The sequence below is a fragment of the Lytechinus pictus genome, chromosome 10 (genome assembly GCF_037042905.1).
Source record: "Lytechinus pictus isolate F3 Inbred chromosome 10, Lp3.0, whole genome shotgun sequence".
In the NCBI taxonomy this organism is placed as follows: domain Eukaryota; kingdom Metazoa; phylum Echinodermata; class Echinoidea; order Temnopleuroida; family Toxopneustidae; genus Lytechinus; species Lytechinus pictus.
The window spans coordinates 30,546,542-30,565,550 of NC_087254.1; the positions used below are offsets into that span (position 1 = coordinate 30,546,542).

The 19,009-nt window shown below is 35.1% G+C and overlaps 2 protein-coding genes across 2 annotated transcripts; one reads left to right on the forward strand and one right to left on the reverse strand.

The window, feature by feature from the left end:
- Positions 1 to 232: 232 nt before the first annotated feature.
- On the reverse strand, positions 233 to 7,760 carry LOC129269454 (glucose-induced degradation protein 4 homolog). Its single transcript, XM_054906955.2, has 5 exons — positions 7,451 to 7,760; positions 5,940 to 6,107; positions 4,967 to 5,068; positions 4,118 to 4,248; positions 233 to 2,955 (listed from the first exon to the last, which is right to left on the reverse strand). Exons 1-5 carry the CDS (start codon positions 7,601 to 7,603, stop codon positions 2,892 to 2,894), a joined length of 618 nt encoding a protein of 205 aa, XP_054762930.1. The 5' UTR covers positions 7,604 to 7,760; the 3' UTR covers positions 233 to 2,891.
- Positions 7,761 to 11,105: 3,345 nt separating this feature from the next.
- On the forward strand, positions 11,106 to 18,676 carry LOC129269455 (RNA demethylase ALKBH5-like). Its single transcript, XM_054906956.2, has 4 exons — positions 11,106 to 11,700; positions 13,027 to 13,243; positions 14,027 to 14,107; positions 14,812 to 18,676. The coding sequence occupies exons 1-4, from the start codon at positions 11,202 to 11,204 to the stop codon at positions 15,350 to 15,352; spliced, it is 1,338 nt and encodes a 445-aa protein (XP_054762931.2). The 5' UTR covers positions 11,106 to 11,201; the 3' UTR covers positions 15,353 to 18,676.
- The last annotated feature ends 333 nt before the right edge of the window (positions 18,677 to 19,009 follow it).

The following is a 19,009-nucleotide window of genomic DNA, read 5'->3' on the forward strand; positions in this document are numbered from 1 at the left end:
CACTCTTGATTCACACTCTCTAATCTACCCTCCAAACCCAAAACACAACCCCACTTCCCCCTCAATTTAGCCCCCCCCCCCCTCTCTTCCTCCTGCTACCTTCCCATCTCTCCTCCCTTCCACTCTCTCTCCCTCCATCCGACCATCCCACCCCTATCTCTCTCTCCCTCCCTCTCTTGGTAATCTTATCCTGAATTCTTAAATAAATGGTAAAAAAATAACAGGAAAACGATTATCATTTTTCAAGTTCATTTATTATAAAAACAAATTTGTCCTTTGCATTGCAAGCCTTCATCATATTATGATAATAATATGACAATCACATTTATAACACATGCTTGACTATTTTGTGGAGTAGAAGCTTATTCAATTCATTGTAGGTACATGTATATTAAATAAAATTAGTCAATCAAATATACCCTGGTAATAAACAAAATGCATAGAGCCTCAGTATTTCAAATGTTTCTAAAGCACTAATAAGTTTATGAATGTACAATGTGTTATAATCAAACATATTTTTACTGATGGTGGTTACAAGCTGTTATAAACATCGTGCCATTTGTTTGACAAAGATCAAATTTGTCATGAAACTATGATTTGTAATCAATAACAAGATTTTATTATGTATGCTCTGACTCATTTACAATGAGCTCATGCAGTATTTTGAGGGCAATAACTAACATTTAGGGAGAAATAGCATCAGAGTTATCACTACTTCAACTGTTCTGCAACTGGCAAGAGAAGTATTGAAAAAACATAAGGAAAAGGGGTGATTTTTCATAACACCTGCAGTATTTCTGACATTACAGATCATATCATCAACTGGCATCCCTGCTTATTCACCGTTGGAAGCTTAATTCTCTTTAAAGTTTTCTTCTTTTTTCCCCTCTATTTCTGATTTTTTTCCTGATTGATTGACTCTACATATCCTACTTTATACACTTCTGAAGTAATCAATATCTCCAGCAGGGGCAGATCCAGGATTTTCCAGGGGGGGGGGGGTAGGGCACATTTTCCCAAGGAAAATTTGACAAGAAAAAAAGGGGGTCTTAAATTTACATTAAAAATATTGACAATGACTCTCAAAAGGGATGGGGGGGGGGGCATGGCCGGAAATGCCCCTCCCCTAACTGGATCTGCCACTGATCTCCAGTATTATTAAATGAACCTAGACATAATTGCATGATATCATATGCCAATGACACACCCCTTGAACATACAAAATTGCATTGATTTAATTCATTGTGTGTATAACTTCTGACTTTACAATTAGAAAACAAATATCGATCCGTCAATCAAGAAAGCTAGAAATTTGTTCATGAAAACTCCTACAGACATAGTGGTACTCAATTCTTGTTAATCCTGTTCAGACAAAAATTGACAAAATTAAATTTTGCATTTAAATGCTTGTCGGCGACAAGAAATTTCATCTACACAGATTTTTTTTTCAATGAAAAGCTGATGTGAAATTAAAGGTGACATCTCTTTAGAAAGCTCTCTCTATTTTCTTGCGTTTTACTCTATCTTTCAATTATCATTTTACTTCAAAATTTTACTGAAAGTTGTTGTAGATACATGAATAAATGAAAAAAAATGAAACAAAAAGCATTGGAAATATTACTAAGCATCAAATATAATATTCCAATCGTGAAAATAACAAGTTTTGAACAGTTTTATGAAACACACCTTATGAAATATGGCAGCTATGATGAAAACAAAAACACACACAAGTACCAAAATGAGCTCAACTATTTTTTAAATAATAACAAATCCAACATGTAAATTGCACTTCTTTCTGTAAATTGATATCAAAATAACATAACATTATATTGTATTAAAGTGTATTATCCCAAATTCATTGAAAAATGATTATGAAATCAGCAATAAAAAATATTTCATAATGAATTTACAACACATGAATTAATGGAAGATAATAAATGGTCAGGACCATGCCAATTCATTTAAATAAAAGTGCATATTATTACTGTCATATCTTTGAAATTGAACAAAGAGTTTATTTCGTAATTTTCATCTCAGACTCAAAATATGTTTGCTCCTGTACAATGCACACCCGTACATGTTAAAGCTTTGTAGAACTTAGGTTTATCTGCTGATACCAAAGAACATTATATAAAACTATGATTCTTCACACCAGCAAAATGTACATATGTAATACATCAGGAATTCCTACACAGTAAAGGGGAGCGTCACAAAAAAAGACTTGTAAGATGTTTCTCTGACAATGTCTGTTTTATTCGAGAATTACCATAAGGAACTGCCCTACTCAGCGAAACAAAGTAAAGCAAAAGTTGTTAGATCTGACAATTTGTCAGATGACAAAAATTGATGAAACAGTCCTAAGAATTACATGTACCTTCTATTAACAATAACAATATATATTAGATTTCTATAAACTGGGTTTAGTGGGTTATCATATTGAAAATACTATATACTGACCGAGTACTATCAAAGATTGACATCATGTTTCAATACATTAGATTGAGCACCTCACTTAGCATGTCAAACTTGGATCTAAATAAACAATTCTTAAAACCCCCACCCCTACTTAATCACTTCATGAATAACACTTTGTATAGAACTCAGTAGCAACTTATTAAGGACATTTTGGACACTTACGGGAAAATTTGCCTCTTCCCCCTTTTTGTTTGTTTATTATTTTGTTTGTTTTTGTTTTTGGCCTGCTTCACATATGAATTCATCTGCTCCACCATACAACATTACCTCAAGTTATGCATATTTGAAATGAGACTGGATGGGGCAAAATATTCAGAAATAGAAAATACACATCTTTATAATATTTGAAGACAAAACTCTATTTACAATATCTATTGTGCATCAAAATAAATAGAACTCTAGCAGCAGATACTGCCTCACCGAAACAGATAGATGGGTACACTGTGATCAGCTACATGTGTCAGGTTCAAACTCTGGTACCTGTATGGAATGAAAGTTGGTTTTGGATGAGTTTAATAGAGGAGATAATTTACATGTAAGTGAAGGAAGGGGGCAAGAGAGAGAGAGAGATACAGAGCAAGAGACATATAGAGAGAAAATCAGTGAGATGAAATTTTGATAGGAGCAAAAGGAGTAGAAGAATGTAGAAATGCATGAATCACATCACTGGAAGCAGTTTGCATATGTACATTACTGCTATGTTAGGCAAATTTTAGGATGCACTACAGGTACAAAGAGATGGCGAATGATATTTCTAAACAACTCATAAAATTGTGTGCTGTTTAATTAAACTGTGTTTCTTCGGAATGGTACATGTATAATTTATAAACATATTTAATTCCAAACAGGATTGCATCCTTTCTCAATATTGTACAAACGGTTATAAACTCACAAAAAAAGGTGTGTTCTTAAATTCATTTGGATCAGAATATTCAGATAAGGGTTGTCCAACTCCTATGTACTATGTACTTCTACATGCCCTCCTTGGTCAAAGCAGAGCATACAAATCCCCTTACCCATCTCCAACCCCCCCCCCCCCCCATCCACAATTTGAGGCTGAACATAGTAATTCCAGGAATAGTGATTCCACTCTGCACGAGTGTATTTCAAAATGCTCATTCTGCCCCATAAGATCAAATATAAATGTACCATAGGACTTTAAATGGTTTTGTAAAACAGGCCTCTATTGATTTGATCAATTGAAGGAGGCTGGAGTGTATTCTGAACACATGATGGACATGGACCAATAACATTTTTTGTGAATTGTGAATAACGGATTTATACAGCTACCTGAACCTCCTAGATACAAATAAATCCTGAATAACCTAAAATATACAAAATACAGGTACAGTATATCATGCCCAATCAACCAATTCATTATCTTGGTTCATTTCATTATGAGACAGAGTTGCCTCCCTGTACATCATGGGCCCGTTGCATAAAACTTTTTACCTGAGAAAACTCAGGTTGTTTTTACCTGAGTTTTTGCCCTGTGTTAAAGTCAATGGCAGAAATCAGACTAACCTTAGTTTTCAGTTTTTACCAGAGTTTTCTCAGGTAAAAAGTTTTAGGCAACAGGCCCCATTTAAATTCTGATGCACCAGAACTCTCATCCCTTTTAAAAAAAATTTTTAATACTTACCACTCTGAATTTCTGTGGTAGTAGTAACCTTCTATCGATGCTGTTGACTTTTGGAAGCAAATGTAGTAAAATCCAGCAAATGATGCTCCGCTTATGTCTTTAACTTTGTGGTCTGGCACCAAGAAGTGCTCCTAAAATGAATAGAAATGATTATGTTGGAAGCAGCTGTTGATTCGTGCTATTGGATTAACAACAAATTACATTCTACAACTGATAAATTTGATGTGAACATCAGGGGCGGATCCAGGATTTTCCAAGGGGGGGGGGGATTTCCCTGAGGAAAATTTTACAAGGTTTTCACCCAAAATTTAAGGTCATTTCATCCACGGAAAATTTGACAAGCAAAAAAAAAGGTCCATGCGTCTCAAAAACAGGCGGCGTGGGCCAGATGTGCCCACCCCCTGGATCCAACAGTGATACGAATTAAATTACGTAACTAGTAATCAATTGCTTTTCTTGTGTTTGTTGCTTACAAACTGTTAAAAATACACAAAAAGGATCTTCCAACACATCACAGACTCTTGTCTATAGTAAAATGAGCACACAGCACTTAATCCCGAGCATGCAAAGATGATATAACTACTAGCTCAGCCACCCCTGTAGTCGGGGACTAAACCGGATTTAAAAACAATACAGATATAGAAAAGATATGGAAATTATATATTTTGCTTTATTCCTTTGGCAAATATTGATGAGCTTCAGTGTGTCATTATTCACTGAAATATCAATAAATTTGAATTATTCCTGATAGATAGGCCTATAATTTATACGATACATATTATTTACTAACAGCCTGCCTAAATCACAACATAATAAAACGAAGAAGTTAAACTAAATCTAAGTACATACTTTCCACCTCATGAAGACATAATCTGTGTTTTTCAGGGCATCATAGTTGAAGTTGTCTTGATTGAAAGTCTTGGTGTATTGGTAAAATGATAAAAACTGACCCTGCAATTACAATATAAAAAACAGCAGATTGCAAAGAGAATAACTGTATACAGATCAACAATTAGCAAGGCTAGCTGTCATCAATACAAATTATTATGACATCTTTAAACAGGTACATAAAACCCCCAGAAAGTTACAGAAATGGAACATAGACCAATTCCATAACCTACATGTACTAAGAAATAGAAATCATATTCCATTTACTGTATACTACAAATCATATAAAAAGAAGGATCAATATTTGATAAAAGGTCAATGATAAAAATGCTAATTACCCCCCCCCCCTCCATTTTCATTTCATAAAGAAGAATAACACTCTTCTTGCCACATTATCTGTCTGAAAGATAAAATTTTCATTACTGACATTCAGTTTCCATAGGATGGCCTCTTTCACACTGGCCTTGGATATATATATTTTTTTGTGTCCTCATTATATTATTCACCCATTTGCATTGTAATACCAACAAATGCCCTTTTAAAAATGGGACTTGCCATAATATATGGAAATAGAAGAGTTTATTCTTACTAGGATATTTTAGTACATGTTCCATAGTTTAAAAAAAAAACATAAAGTACATTTCTACTCAGCACTAAGGCAAATGACTGTCTAGGCAAACAGAGTGTTTGAATAGGAAGCAGAGCAAGACCTTCTTTGGGCTCAAACTTTCAAGATATGAGGTGATATCTATCAATTCGTAGATTATTTTGAACCATGTCCTGCTTTTTGTATTTTTCATCTTATAGGGTACTTATAGGAGTTTTCCATCTAGGAATTTACCAAAGTGCTTGGAACTATGGAAGATAATACAGATCAGATAACCACATTTTTGTTCCTGGATTATTTAAGTGTGAAACTACATGTCTCATTTACCCAATGTTTCTTGTCAACTTCTTCATCTGCATCCCATTTTCTTGTAAGAAATGGATATTTCTCCCCTATGATCTCCCCTTCAAAGAAAGTTACTAGAACAGGAAACTCATCAGTCAGGCCTTTGATCTTCAAGTACCCACACAGGTAGCTGTTCTCTTCATCAACATGCTGTATCAGTGAGGAAATTGTCAAAGAATGAAGCTTGTTTAGAAAAGAAAATTGTTTTTCATTATATGAACTCAAACCAAATTAAGTTTCATGGCATTGATTTATTTACATAGCCTTTTTTCTCCACTCAGGAGGCCATTGCATTTTACATCCATGTGAATAGGTGGTATCAATCATGTTTCCTGGATTCAATTCAGCACATGGGTTAAATCACTTGCTGCACCACTTAAGCTACACATCTGAACATTAAAAAAAACCCTGATACATATGAAAAAAGAATTGGTGTGCAGGCATGGGGCACCGTTGGTTTTATTTTGGTTTTGATTTTTTGGGGGATGGTTTTTTTTTTTTTTAATTTACGGGTAATTTTTTTCATAAGAAATTCATATATTTTGCTCAAATTCAGATGGAAACTTTGTGGAATTACAAAGAAATTCATGTATAATAATAATCTAAAGATCCATTTTAGGAATGCAGATTAAGGATCTACAAACACAACATAAGAGTCGGCAATGTCACTCACTGACTCACTATTTATTTGTATTTTTACTATTCTTTATGAAACATAGAATATTTCAATAGTTGCAAATATGACATTCAACTTAAAGGCAATTTGAAATTTTCAGGGAAAATCAAACCATGTTTCACATTATGAGGGATTAATTTGATAATTCATGTAACAAACCTTTTTTAATAGTCAAATAAATAAATTAAATACAAAATAAATATAAGTGGGTGACACCACCAAAACCCTTGTTTACATACTGACCAGCATTTTGGCTTTTTGCATAAATTGTTCTTTGAAATAATGCTAACTTTTTAATAAAACTTTGTAACTTTCTTCTTTTAGTTTTATCAGAATTTGATGATTTTTAGCACGAGGAATAACAAGAGTCTAGCCTCTAACATTACTTTCTTAGAAAAAAAATAATTGTTATTTCTATAGTTAACGTTAGATCTCTAGACTAGAGTCTAACATTTGACTATGCCTGGGCCCTGGCTCAATTAGACCTAGGCCCTATTTCAATATTCATTTCATTCAATTTCCAATCAAGTTTTCTGGGGTGGACTTGTCCTTTGAAAATTATTTAAATAATAAAACTATGTTTGTCACTTTGTGTAATTGATCTCAATCTCAGTGCCAGTATGATAGGGCCTTTAATTCAGATATCATGATATTTTGAAAATGTGCACAAATTAAGGTTTCCCCATCACATGCACACAATTCACAGGCACCGGCATTATGCTAGCCACCGTATCCTTCTTTCACGCTACGCCGGGGTCTCTGGGGCAGGGACAAGTCCTCTTCCCGGTATTTCCCCAAGCTCAGCAGATCTACTCACTTGCAACTCGACTTCCACGTCGTAACGATTGCCTTTGCTCTTCTGATGCCCTTGAAACCTTGAACCACTATAAAGCAAAGATCGAGCAACTCCTGGCTGGCAACAGTTTTGGGGCGGTGGAGGATAAACGTCGACAACACCAGGCATTTTCATTGAATTTAGGAACGTTAAATTAAAGTGAACGACGGCTCACATACGATCCAGTCGCATATGGGACTCGTGTACAATCGTCCTAAAATATCTCGCGCCGCGCCCGCACGCGCACGCCGTGTTATCGACCCATCCAGTTAACGTTATTGAGACGTCAACGTTTTATGGAAATCGGAGGGGGGGGGTGGGCGGGGGCACTCTACTATAAACGATGATATGACATTTGCTCTTGCGACAATAATTGCTCTGGGCTTATTTTCGTCCAAGTTGTACTAGGTTGGCCCGTAGTAGGGTTATGTTTAGGAGAAAAGAGGGAGAAAGGAAGAGAAACGTACTTGGGAAAGAAGAAAATATTATTCATTATAATGTTATATTTGGTATATTATAATTATGTTATGTTACATTACATAAGAAACGTTTTCATCATAACTTTATGAAACATAATTTGCTCAGGGCCTATGTCTTCATTGTTCCTGGTGCTCGCATTTTCTGTTTAACGAGATATATAATCATGTAAAACCTCCCGTTTTCACTAAGTCAATATAAACCAAATATATTTCCTAGCACTTCCAGTTATCATTGTTTATGTAGTGACATATGCTTCTTTTTCATGACTCAAAAAGTGGTTTCCCCATGTTAAGGTCTTCATATATTTTCCTGTCCGTGATTACGTTCGCATTGTGGATTGGTGAGATGAGATATGTCTGCTCTCCATGAATTCCTAAAATCAGTCCTTAAAGTGTCCCTTCTAATCAGCAAACTGATATATATATTTGCGCCATCTATTATAATCTATATCCGATGCGCATTGTTATTACCCCAGCGCTGTGTGCATTTTAAGGAATTAATCCTGCTGGGTATACCATCAGGGCCCTGGGAACGATTTTGAGTTGGGATGCTGAATGACATTTTAAATTGAAAAAATAAATACAAGCCAAAAAAAGGGTTTCCCCTCCAAATTGAAGGCCGTTTGGTCCCAGGAAATTCGATAAGCAAAAAAGGGTCGCAAAACTTTGGTTCAACGCAAAATTTTGGTAATTTTCCATACATTTCTCAAATTTTATACACACGTTTGCAAGGGGGTGCTGTCTATGAAAAATAATAACGCAGCACCCCCGGGGAAAATCTTGGGGGTGCTTCAGCACCCCCTGCAGCGCCCTCATCAGGGCCTTCCTGCACCCACCTCCCCTGGGTTGATCGAGTGCATGCAGCACAATATTGCTGAAATTAGAAAAGATACTTATCGCACAGAAAACGGCAATTCGCTAGTTATCGTGCTCATACTAATGTTTTGTTTCACAGTAATATTGAAGATAGAGGATATCTATCTTTTGCAGCTATAGATTCAGTCATATATGATTTTGAAAATGGTACTCTTCCAAATGAATTGGCTCAACTATCCATTAAAAACGGTCAAATTCATAATCATAACACAAGGACAAGCAGCTGCTCTTCATATACCAAGGGTAAGAATTGCAGTCAGCTCTGAATACATTATCCGTTACACTCATTCTGTCATTGTGTGTCGGTCTTTAAACATAATTATAAGCTGAAATTCCATTTGCTGAAAGGTTATGCTGAAATTCTTTAAAATACGGTGTAAATAGATTATTTATTATAGTCCTTTGATTTTTGTTGTACACCTCTTTTTTCCTCTCCTCTTTTGGCGTTTATCTTATCAACTTCTTACACCTCCCCTATATAACTCTCTCTCTCTCTCGATCTCTCTTTGTCGTCTCAACGACTTTTCTCCCTATTAGGGTGCGTTTATCCGCCACTTTTTTACCCTATAATCATGATTCCAATCATGATTCAAATCACGATTCTGCAGAATCACGATTGCGTTTAGTCGAAATTGAATATAATCATGATTAGAATCACAAACATGAACTACGAAAAAAAGGGCGTTTGGAAAGACGTTTCTGCAGAATCACGTACGAAAATGTTCGGATAAACGATATCGTGATTTGAATCATGATTATATGACGTCATTGTGTCGAGCTATTTCCGGTTCTTGCCAAGGCGCGCGCCCCACGTTGTCACATCACATGTACGTCGCCGACCTCCAATTAAGTGTCCAACGTTGACCTATACTTCCTGGGTCAAACTGCGCACTGTGATGCGCACTGGATCGGTCCGAATCCGAGGAGAAACAGCGTTGGAACGAAGGTCGTCTAAACCCTGATTCTGTAGTAATTGTGATTCATGTTTGTGATTTGAATCATGATTCCAATCATGATTCAAATCACGATTCTGGCTTGAGGTCGGATAAACGCAGCCTTATATAAACCCTTTCTCCTGATTTCATAACCCCTCTCTTATCTTTCCTTATGTCTTTTTCATTCTGTATATAAATTCATATATATACTCATTCCTTCTTTTGATAATTTCTCTCTGTATTTCCTTCTTTTCTTTTCTTTCCATATGTAGATTTAGATGTGTAGTCTTATTCAAAGTAAATATTTCCATTGTACTATTCACTTACTGCTTAACCACTTGTTTTAGGTATTCATTGTTTGTTCCTATATTATTATCTGTGATTTGTTTTTCTCCTTTTCGATTGTTTATACTTTATTTGTTCTTTGTTAATTCCAGTATTACCTTTGTATGTTTGTCTTGATGTATATTACATGTATGTTATTTGATGATATGGACCTCTGCATATGCAGCTGTGTCTGGATTAAAGTCTTGAATTGAATTGAATATATTAAATATCTATAGTATTGGAGACCTTGTCTTGACAAGCCTACGGTAGAAAGGCTTTGTAACTTTTGTCTCCAGAATCCTACTCTGTAATGTAAATTATATGAGTTATGTAACAACCTCAATGTATGTTTAGCGCTGACAATCTATTTCTTTTAACTTGCTTTTTATTTTATTATCGTGTTTTTTTTAACTACCATAATTATGTATGAATGTTTTTGTGAAAGGAAGAAATAGGAAAACACGACACGCAATGCTGGCCATCGAACCCACGTCCCACCGATTGAGAGACGAGAGTTGCAACCACTCGAACACGTCGTGGCCCCACACTCCCCCTATTATTCCCTAAGTAGGGTAATCGAATGGGATTTTATTTCTGCCCTGGCTCCCCCCCCCCCCCCCTCCCGGCCCCAAGCGAAGTTCAAGTCACTGAACGATGAATTCAAGTTTGGCTGGTTGGTTTTATTTTGGCCGAATTCGATTCCGACGTTGAAAATAGCGAATAGTTTTAACTATAAATATTACGGCTGAGGTTGCCTATCTTGAATAAGTATCAGTTGTAAATGCTTACATGAATATAATTTAGGCTCATTTTTTATTTAAGAAAATATTTAAATTATTCTTCAATATTAATGTACAAATATTAACATCAATGTCATTTTTCAAGTAAAATTTATTTTATTAAAGTGATTATATTTTTATTTCAACATGCATCATTAAATCAGTAATATCAAATTTCCTGAAATTATAGTCAGTTATTTCAGTACATCATCTCGTCGATCGATCGTACGTACGTACATAGCTATGCACGCAGAAATTACGGTACACGCGCGAGGGTACGGTATGTTGACATTTCTGACAAGGCATAACTCAGTTCGGAGTGAAAGATCTTACGAGAATGGCTTCAGGGTCGACAGATTTACGTTTCAAGCTCGACTCTCATCATCGTCGGAGTCACCACAAGCAGAATCGTCGACTGCCAAGCAGCGATGACTCCGATTTTACATTTACATCGCGGCGAAAGAGACGACGACGTGACCGCTACCATCAGTGGCAGTCGAAATCATTCGAAGATGAAATGGAGGAAGTGAAGAAGATTCACTCCGGTGTGTCTCAGATTCAACTTTTCACTGAAGAAGAATGCAGCGAGATCGAGGATAAAATCAACGAGGTCGTGGACATCGCCGCAAAGGGACTCTACCGAGATCATACAGTCGATCGAGCTCCCCTTCGCAACAAGTACTTTTTTGGAGAGGGCTACACTTACGGCTCGCAGCTGACCAAGAAGGGACCGGGACAGGAACGACTGTACCCGCGAGGTGAAGTGGATGACATACCGCAGTGGGTCGAGGAGCTTGTCATCAGCAGGGTTGTTGAAGCAGGATTGATTCCTCATGGTGCGCATGCTTAGATTTTGTTTGAAATTTGATAATGAACATGTTGACAGGTATCATGATCATGATGATAAAAAATGAATTTCTTTAAAGTTTAATAATGGCAAAAAATTAAATAAAAAAATAAATTAAAAGGCCGTAGGGCCTGCCCTAGTCGATACCGGTACTGCTGCACACAATAAATAAGTCAATTGTCAACTTTTTAAGCCAAGAATCTTAGACTTAGACCTCTAGTTTTTTTATACCAACTTTGCTGCATCTACAATTCTGCATAGTCTGTTGCTGGATGGAAATAGAATTAATTATAGACAAATCAGTCTGAACACTCCTGCAATATCTAAAATCAGGAAATAATGTTTTTTGGCTAATCAGAACTGCAATGCATCATGGGATCGAAAAGGGGGCCGTTAGCTAGCTCTGTGCACGCGGACTGTCCGTAGTGCACAGAGCTAGCTTGATTGCCCCCTTTTCGATCCCATAACGCATTGCGGTTCTGATTAGCAATAAACCTTATAACGATGTCGGTGGCAGAATAGGATTAAAAACCTTGTCCCCACAACTTGGACTATTAATGTACCACTAATGGGTTTTTTAATGTTTCGTCTGAATTGTGTGACTCAGTTCTATATTTTAATGAATAATGGGGCACCTTCTACACCATGCTCATATAGACATACGGAAGGGACTTTCAAAATAAACTTTAAACTAAGTAAAATTATCCTTATTAAAGCTCAGATCCTCGAAAGTTAATTATTTCTTTCCTTAATCTCCCTCCGCGAATCAAGCTTAGTTGAAAAAAAACAACACCCCTTTCAAGTAGATAGAAGCATTTTTAATCCCACTATTGTAGATAAAATCACAAAAAATCTTTACCTTTTGGTTATTATTTTTGTGTTTTGCATGATCTCGATCTCCTGCACATGATTTGTAAAGCTGGGAAAAGCCCCTTCCACAATTGGTCTTAAGACGTTAGTTATTTACATAATAGTGAAATGTATCCATAAAATATATCCGCAGATTCCAGGCTATTAAGATACATGTATTACTTTTTTACCCCTGATATTTCACAATTTTGATGACATTTCATTTTCACTATTTGCACATATCCACGATATATAATCCTATTGTGTTTTTGCTCATGGTGTCATCCTCATAACGGCAGTATGGAGACAAATTACCAATTTTCACATGTTAAAAATTACATATGAAGAACAGCTCTAATAGATTTAGAATGTAAATGACCTCATTGTACATTATCAAAGATCTTGAAATATAGTACAGATTTTATAAGTCTCTTGATGATTTTGTAATTTCACTTCTCTGGTGTAGGATTCATCAACAGTGCTGTCATCAACGACTACCAGCCTGGAGGTTGCATCGTCTCTCATGTTGATCCAATCCACATCTTTGACAGGCCTATCATCTCGGTGTCGTTCCTCAGTGACTGTGCCCTAAGTTTTGGCTGCAAGTTCTCCTTCAGGCCGATCAGGGTGTCTAAACCCAAGGCCTGCATCCCCCTGCCCAGAGGATGTGTTATGACTCTCAGGTTAGTTTCTTCGAGTGGTTTTCTCATTGTTATAGTTTTATAGTTAACTGGTGTTCGTAAACTTTGACCACACTATTATGGATTGCTATTTGTCATTCACCAAGTAGAATTTGTTTCAATCCTTCATTGAAATTTCCACCCTTCCAAGAAAAAGAAGAAGCATGATACGGGAATGAGAACAATGGTACTGCAGTAAATTTTCAAAGAATTAATTCAATTCTTTAACTTTTCGTCATTAATATTAACTAAGTAAGAAGTACATGCAGCCCAGCAGTCCATAGAGGTGGGTAAAGATTCATGTTTAGTCCGGATAAAATATGCTTAAATTTTGCCTACAAATAGGTCTTTGAGCCTTCAGATTCTCATCAGCAAGTTGATAAGACCTAATATATCTATTGAAAGACAAAACAATAACCTTGTTCTTCAGTTCAAAATATTGACTTTTTCCCTGTCATTCTTGATTGATGCATCATTGGAAGAGCAGCCATTAAAATTTATATATAAATGTGATAGTTTCTTTTAGATTCAGGATTCTGATATCACTTGTCAAATCAACAAACAACTTATGGGATTCTTTTTTGTTAGAATTGCACATTTGAACTATAGGTTGTCTAGGGTGGAAGAAGAGGTTCCAAATAGGAATCATGTGTTCATAAAAATTATGAAATATGAAACAAAAATAGACTTTACTTAGATATCATGGTTATAAAGGGCTCAACTCTCAGTCCCTGATACACTGCATGATGTAAGAATTAAGAGAATGATCTATCATATTTTCTGCAGTGGATATGCTGCCGATGAAGTCACTCATTGTATCAGACCGCAAGATGTCACATCAAGGAGGGCTGTTATCATTCTCAGACGGTAAGCAAATCAAGTTGATATCAGTTGATGAATTTATTATTAGATGTTAACAATCACCTATTATTTTATTGTATATTTCTCTGTAATTTCAGTTTAAGTTCATTGTATTCATGTAAATCAATCATACCTCAAAAGTAAAATGATACACTTATACTAAAACAAAAAACCTTCAAACTTAGAATGTGATGATGAAATTGGATAAATAGAAGTTAGAATAAAAATTGAAGTTGAACCTTTATTTTCCAGAGGCAATTATCGTTTCATTTGTAATATTGTACAGATATGAGGTTTGTTCACAAGTCATTGGAAGTTTAACTTGTAACACAAGTCAAGTACCTTCGTAAATATCCTTGGGACATTACAATGAGATTCAGTCTTTGCCTAGCTACTGGATTAAACACTCTTACAATGTACGTGTCCTGATGCAAATAATTGTACCTTTGCTGAGTATCAGTCTTTTCTGTTTCCTATTGATTTGGTTTTGTTTATCGTATAAAAATCACAATAAAATATATAGCACAAGATATGAGATTAAATATAAATATATAAATATGCACATAAAAAATATACGGATGGATCACTCTATCTGTATACTTTATTGCTTCGGGGTAGTTTACTACTAGATTGGAAGACAGTTGACAATAATCGTTTTTGTATTTGTTTGATTTGTTCTTGTTTTATCCTTTTTATTCAAAATTATGCAGAGTTTTTCCAGAAGCCCCGAGACTGGAGCCTGTTAGTTTATCCTCTCCCAAACCTGTATCATTATCATCCAGCAATGATGCTAAAAAACATGGACATGAAAAACATGATAAAAAGGATGAAAAAGCATCCTCATCTCATTCACGGCATCATCGGCATCACCACCACCATCACCATAGCAACCATGGGAAGGAGGATGCTGATGAGAGCAAGGGTAAGGTGAAGTCCTCGATAGCAGTGGTTGGAACCGGAGATGGGGCAACACCCTCAAATGGGGTTGAAGGTCATCCCAGCGGGCTGGAAGATGATGATGAGAAGAGAAAGGGTGCGTCTAGGCGGTCTCCAAGGAAAGGGTCATCCCTTCGGCGGTCACAGGGGGATGAGGCAAGTCATGATCATAGGAATGACAAAAACAGAAATGGACATAGTAAGCCTCGGAAGAGACCAGCAGAGGAAAGAGATGAGGATGACAGGGATGCTAGCATCAGCCATCACCATGGCAACAAGAAAGTCAAGATCAACAGGCATCCACCCGCTGTTTGAATTCAAAGATTATTGAAAGTGGAATTGAACTAACACCAGGCAAGAGAGAGTTTAATGTGATGTTCAAAGTACCTATCTGAGTTTTATTTCCTGTTTTACACGTTGGTACTGTGCATTATCTGAGAAAGGACGGATTTATTCATATTGAAATAATGCATGTATCTAAAAGTATGGGCTATTTACACAAGAAAGGCTAGTTGTTTTGCATAATTCATTTATTTTCAATGTATGGCTTCCGCTTGACAACCGAAGCAAACTGTACCACCAATTCAGATCTCCACAATGAGGAATCTATCAAATTTACAAATGTTCAGTGGTATTGGAAGTTACTGAATTTGCCATACATGAACAAAGAAAACTTGCGTTCATTTACAAAGGACTTCTTTCCATTCTTTTGTTGTTAAATGATATCGTTTTGACCATTACATGTACATATGAGACATAACACTCAGTCATTGCTTCATAGTTTACATTTTTTCTCGTAGAATCCATTGACAATACAGTCCAGCCTTCATTTTTTCGAGATTAACACTATAATCTCCATTGAAAAGGAAATTTAGAAATGAATCCGGAACATGCATTCAAATGGATGCTTAAAAATATGAATTGGTATTCAGACCTTTGTAAATTGTCTGTGATCCCAGGCAGACGTTCTTTGAGCTTCATTTTGATTTTTAAGTATAATATTGGTCACTATTATGTTTATAGTCAATGGAGATTTTTTTTTCTTCAGCTTCAAATTGACAATTATATACAATGTAATTCACTGATATTCATATTAATATTTGTGTTTGTAAAATATTAGAAAGAGGCCATATCCCACACTGAGTTAAAGTGAAAAACATGAAAATGACACCTCAAAAGTGCTTTTTTTAATCTATGTATTTTACAATATTTTAGTGTGGAAGAAGCAACCTTTTTAAACACTTTACATACATTTATATGAAATATATTATTATTATCATCAAATATGAACAAATTCTAATAAATTAGGATGTAACTCACTCATCAGATAGTTTAACATGAAATGGAACTAGATCTCTTGAGAGAAAGTTAGGTATTGAATCATTTCTTTCCTTCTGTAGTATATTTTTCTTTTTTTTAAATCTAAGTTGTCTAACCCATATTTATAACATCTGAAATAAAAGTGTATTATGTGGAAACATTTACTGAGGAAAGAACCTTTACCAAGATTTTTTTTTTTTTTAGGGGGGGGGCTAACATTTAAATAACAAAAATTGTGTGGCATGTTGAATATTCTTTTATGCATCTTTGTCTTATATCAGTAACCTTGCTTTGCTCTTGAAATTACTTCAAGAACATTGAGGAGAGTAATCCATTTGAAGATCGAGTTGATAAATCTTCTATTTTTTGATGGAACTACTTGTGAAACCAGGTCTATGGTAATCCTGCAGATTCTTTGTTCGAATCATCATACCTAACTTTGTACTTCATTGCTTGTTCATTCAATATAAATCAAAATTGTGCACGTAATGTAACTCAGTTTGGGGTGGTCGATATATCACTTTTGCCATCCAGGTACAGTTTATACACATTTGGTTCCACAATACTTTCTTTGACCTCTGATAACTTCTTTCAAGAGTATTTAATGTCATTGGTGTTTGTTTGTGGATTAACAGAATATTCTCTAGTCTTCCTGCGTGCATTGTACAGTGTAAGCGCCTTCATGGTAGAATTAAAATTTTACATGCATGAAACATCATGGCCTGCAGTGACCCATAATTATTCATTCAGCTATAGGACTGTATCTCACTTTTTGAGAAAAGAAAATATTGTACTCATTGAAATTTCATATGTATGCTAATTTTGTAATTAGTGCAAACTTTGTATTTAACTGCTTATGAAATTAAAAGATCAAAACTTGCAGAAAAGGTAGTCTATTTCATAATCATACAATAATCATCTGAATAAGATCGATGTCTGATGACTTTTTGTTTGTTTGTATGTAGACCATCTAGAAGAGAATGGAGAAAAGTTTCAAGTTGTAAAGAAAACGTTTTTAATGTGTGAAAAATTGTAATCTATGTAATATCACGCATTTACAATGCCTTCATATGCCTATGGTCCTTTATAATCTTTTCATGCATGTACCTGTGCACCGATCTATATAATGGGCTATGAACTTATTGTTATTTCTAAGGTATAAGCATTACTGCCTGTTTTTTGGGTGATTCTAAGCATAATCATTTTTGCCAGTTTTCCATAATCCACTGTGTTTGGTTAACTTGAAATATCACAGATCTTACTAGATTATGCTTATAGAAAGCAGATTTCCTGGTTTGTTTTTAGCTCTTTTCTTTGATTATTGCTCTTTGGACTACATAAGTTTGGCTTTAAATTGCTGTTGTAGTGGTTTAGGAGAGGAATTAGTTGGTTTCTGGTTTCATACCCATCAACTAAGCACTTCTACTGCTATATAGTCCTTCTCTATAGAAATAGAATAGTGTGCATCGATAAAGAATAGAATTTAAAATAAGCTTACCCTTGCTTACAATATGTCTGATACGGATAGTATGGAATTTAAACCATTCAAGCTATTAAACTGTGTAATATAAATTTGATCTGGCAGCTATGCATGCAAATTGGATATTTAAACATGTCACTTGATATTCTAATTTAAATGAGAGGAAAATAAGAAAGCAAATATAGAGGAGCATGTTTAGGACTTTCCCAGTATTCCCAGACTTCCCTGTTTCACTATTGTCAGCACTAGTACCAGCTCAACTTGAAACACTAGTTCAAAATGTAAACTGGAACTAAATCCTTAGGTCTCACAGACCACAATTCTATTTTGTATCTAGACCACTGTAACCCTATTTCAAAATTACTAATTGATTTGCTAGGAGCAATTTATTATTGATTGTTCGCATTTATTATTGATAATTGTTTAACACACACAACATAGAACAAAGCTATCTGTTGATTATTTTCACCTGATTTGCCTGCTTGGTATGATAAAATAAGTAATTATTATACTTACGTTAAATGAATATTGATGTAACGCAATAGACATGGATGAGTTTTATATGTTTTAATACAATAATGAAGCAAACTTGTATAAGTGTTTCATGATATATAAAGATTGAAATGTTATTGCTTGTCAGATGAGATTTAAATCTTAAAGATTTAGATTTCTAGATGCCTGTTTCTTGTTCATGTTGAATTGTATTTTCACATTGTATATTTTCATATTATCATCAAAGCAAGAAATATGTTTGTCATTATTTGTTTTGAGAAGCTATGAAGTTTTGAAGCAAAGCTTTTATTGAGAGACACCATTAAAGAAAGTCTTTATTAGTTTAATTTGTGCCGTGTATTGTTCATTTTGTTTACTTTTTGTTCTAAACTGCATGTTTCAAAATGTAACAATTAGTTCTCTCCTATAAGTGCACACTGACCTCATATATTCTGACCATGCTACACTGTATGACAAAGTTCATTTTTTGGTAGCTCTGTTTTTTCCTCTTAGACCTGATAGAGGGCCTCATGAAACGGACATCGAAGTCACGATCCCTTAACATGGTTAAATATGAATCTAACTGAAATTAAAAGATGTTTTTCCTAACCAAAAGAAATCTAGTCAAGCAAATTGGTGAAAGACTGAACAAAATCAATTATGTAATAATAAAATTATTA

What these genes read in the sequence shown, in the direction of transcription:
- LOC129269454 (XM_054906955.2), bottom strand. Translation starts at nt 7,603, where the DNA reads ATGAAAATGCCTGGTGTTGTCGACGTTTATCCTCCACCGCCCCAAAAC. An exon ending in AAGTTGACAAGAAACATTGG is followed by an intron (nt 5,069 to 5,939) that starts GTAAATGAGACA and finishes TTGTAATTGCAG; the next exon opens with GGTCAGTTTTTATCATTTTA. An exon ending in TACCACAGAAATTCAGAGTG is followed by an intron (nt 2,956 to 4,117) that starts GTAAGTATTAAA and finishes CATTCCATACAG; the next exon opens with GTACCAGAGTTTGAACCTGA.
- LOC129269455 (XM_054906956.2), top strand. Translation starts at nt 11,202, where the DNA reads ATGGCTTCAGGGTCGACAGATTTACGTTTCAAGCTCGACTCTCATCAT. An exon ending in AGCAGGATTGATTCCTCATG is followed by an intron (nt 11,701 to 13,026) that starts GTGCGCATGCTT and finishes TCTCTGGTGTAG; the next exon opens with GATTCATCAACAGTGCTGTC. An exon ending in GCTGTTATCATTCTCAGACG is followed by an intron (nt 14,108 to 14,811) that starts GTAAGCAAATCA and finishes AAAATTATGCAG; the next exon opens with AGTTTTTCCAGAAGCCCCGA.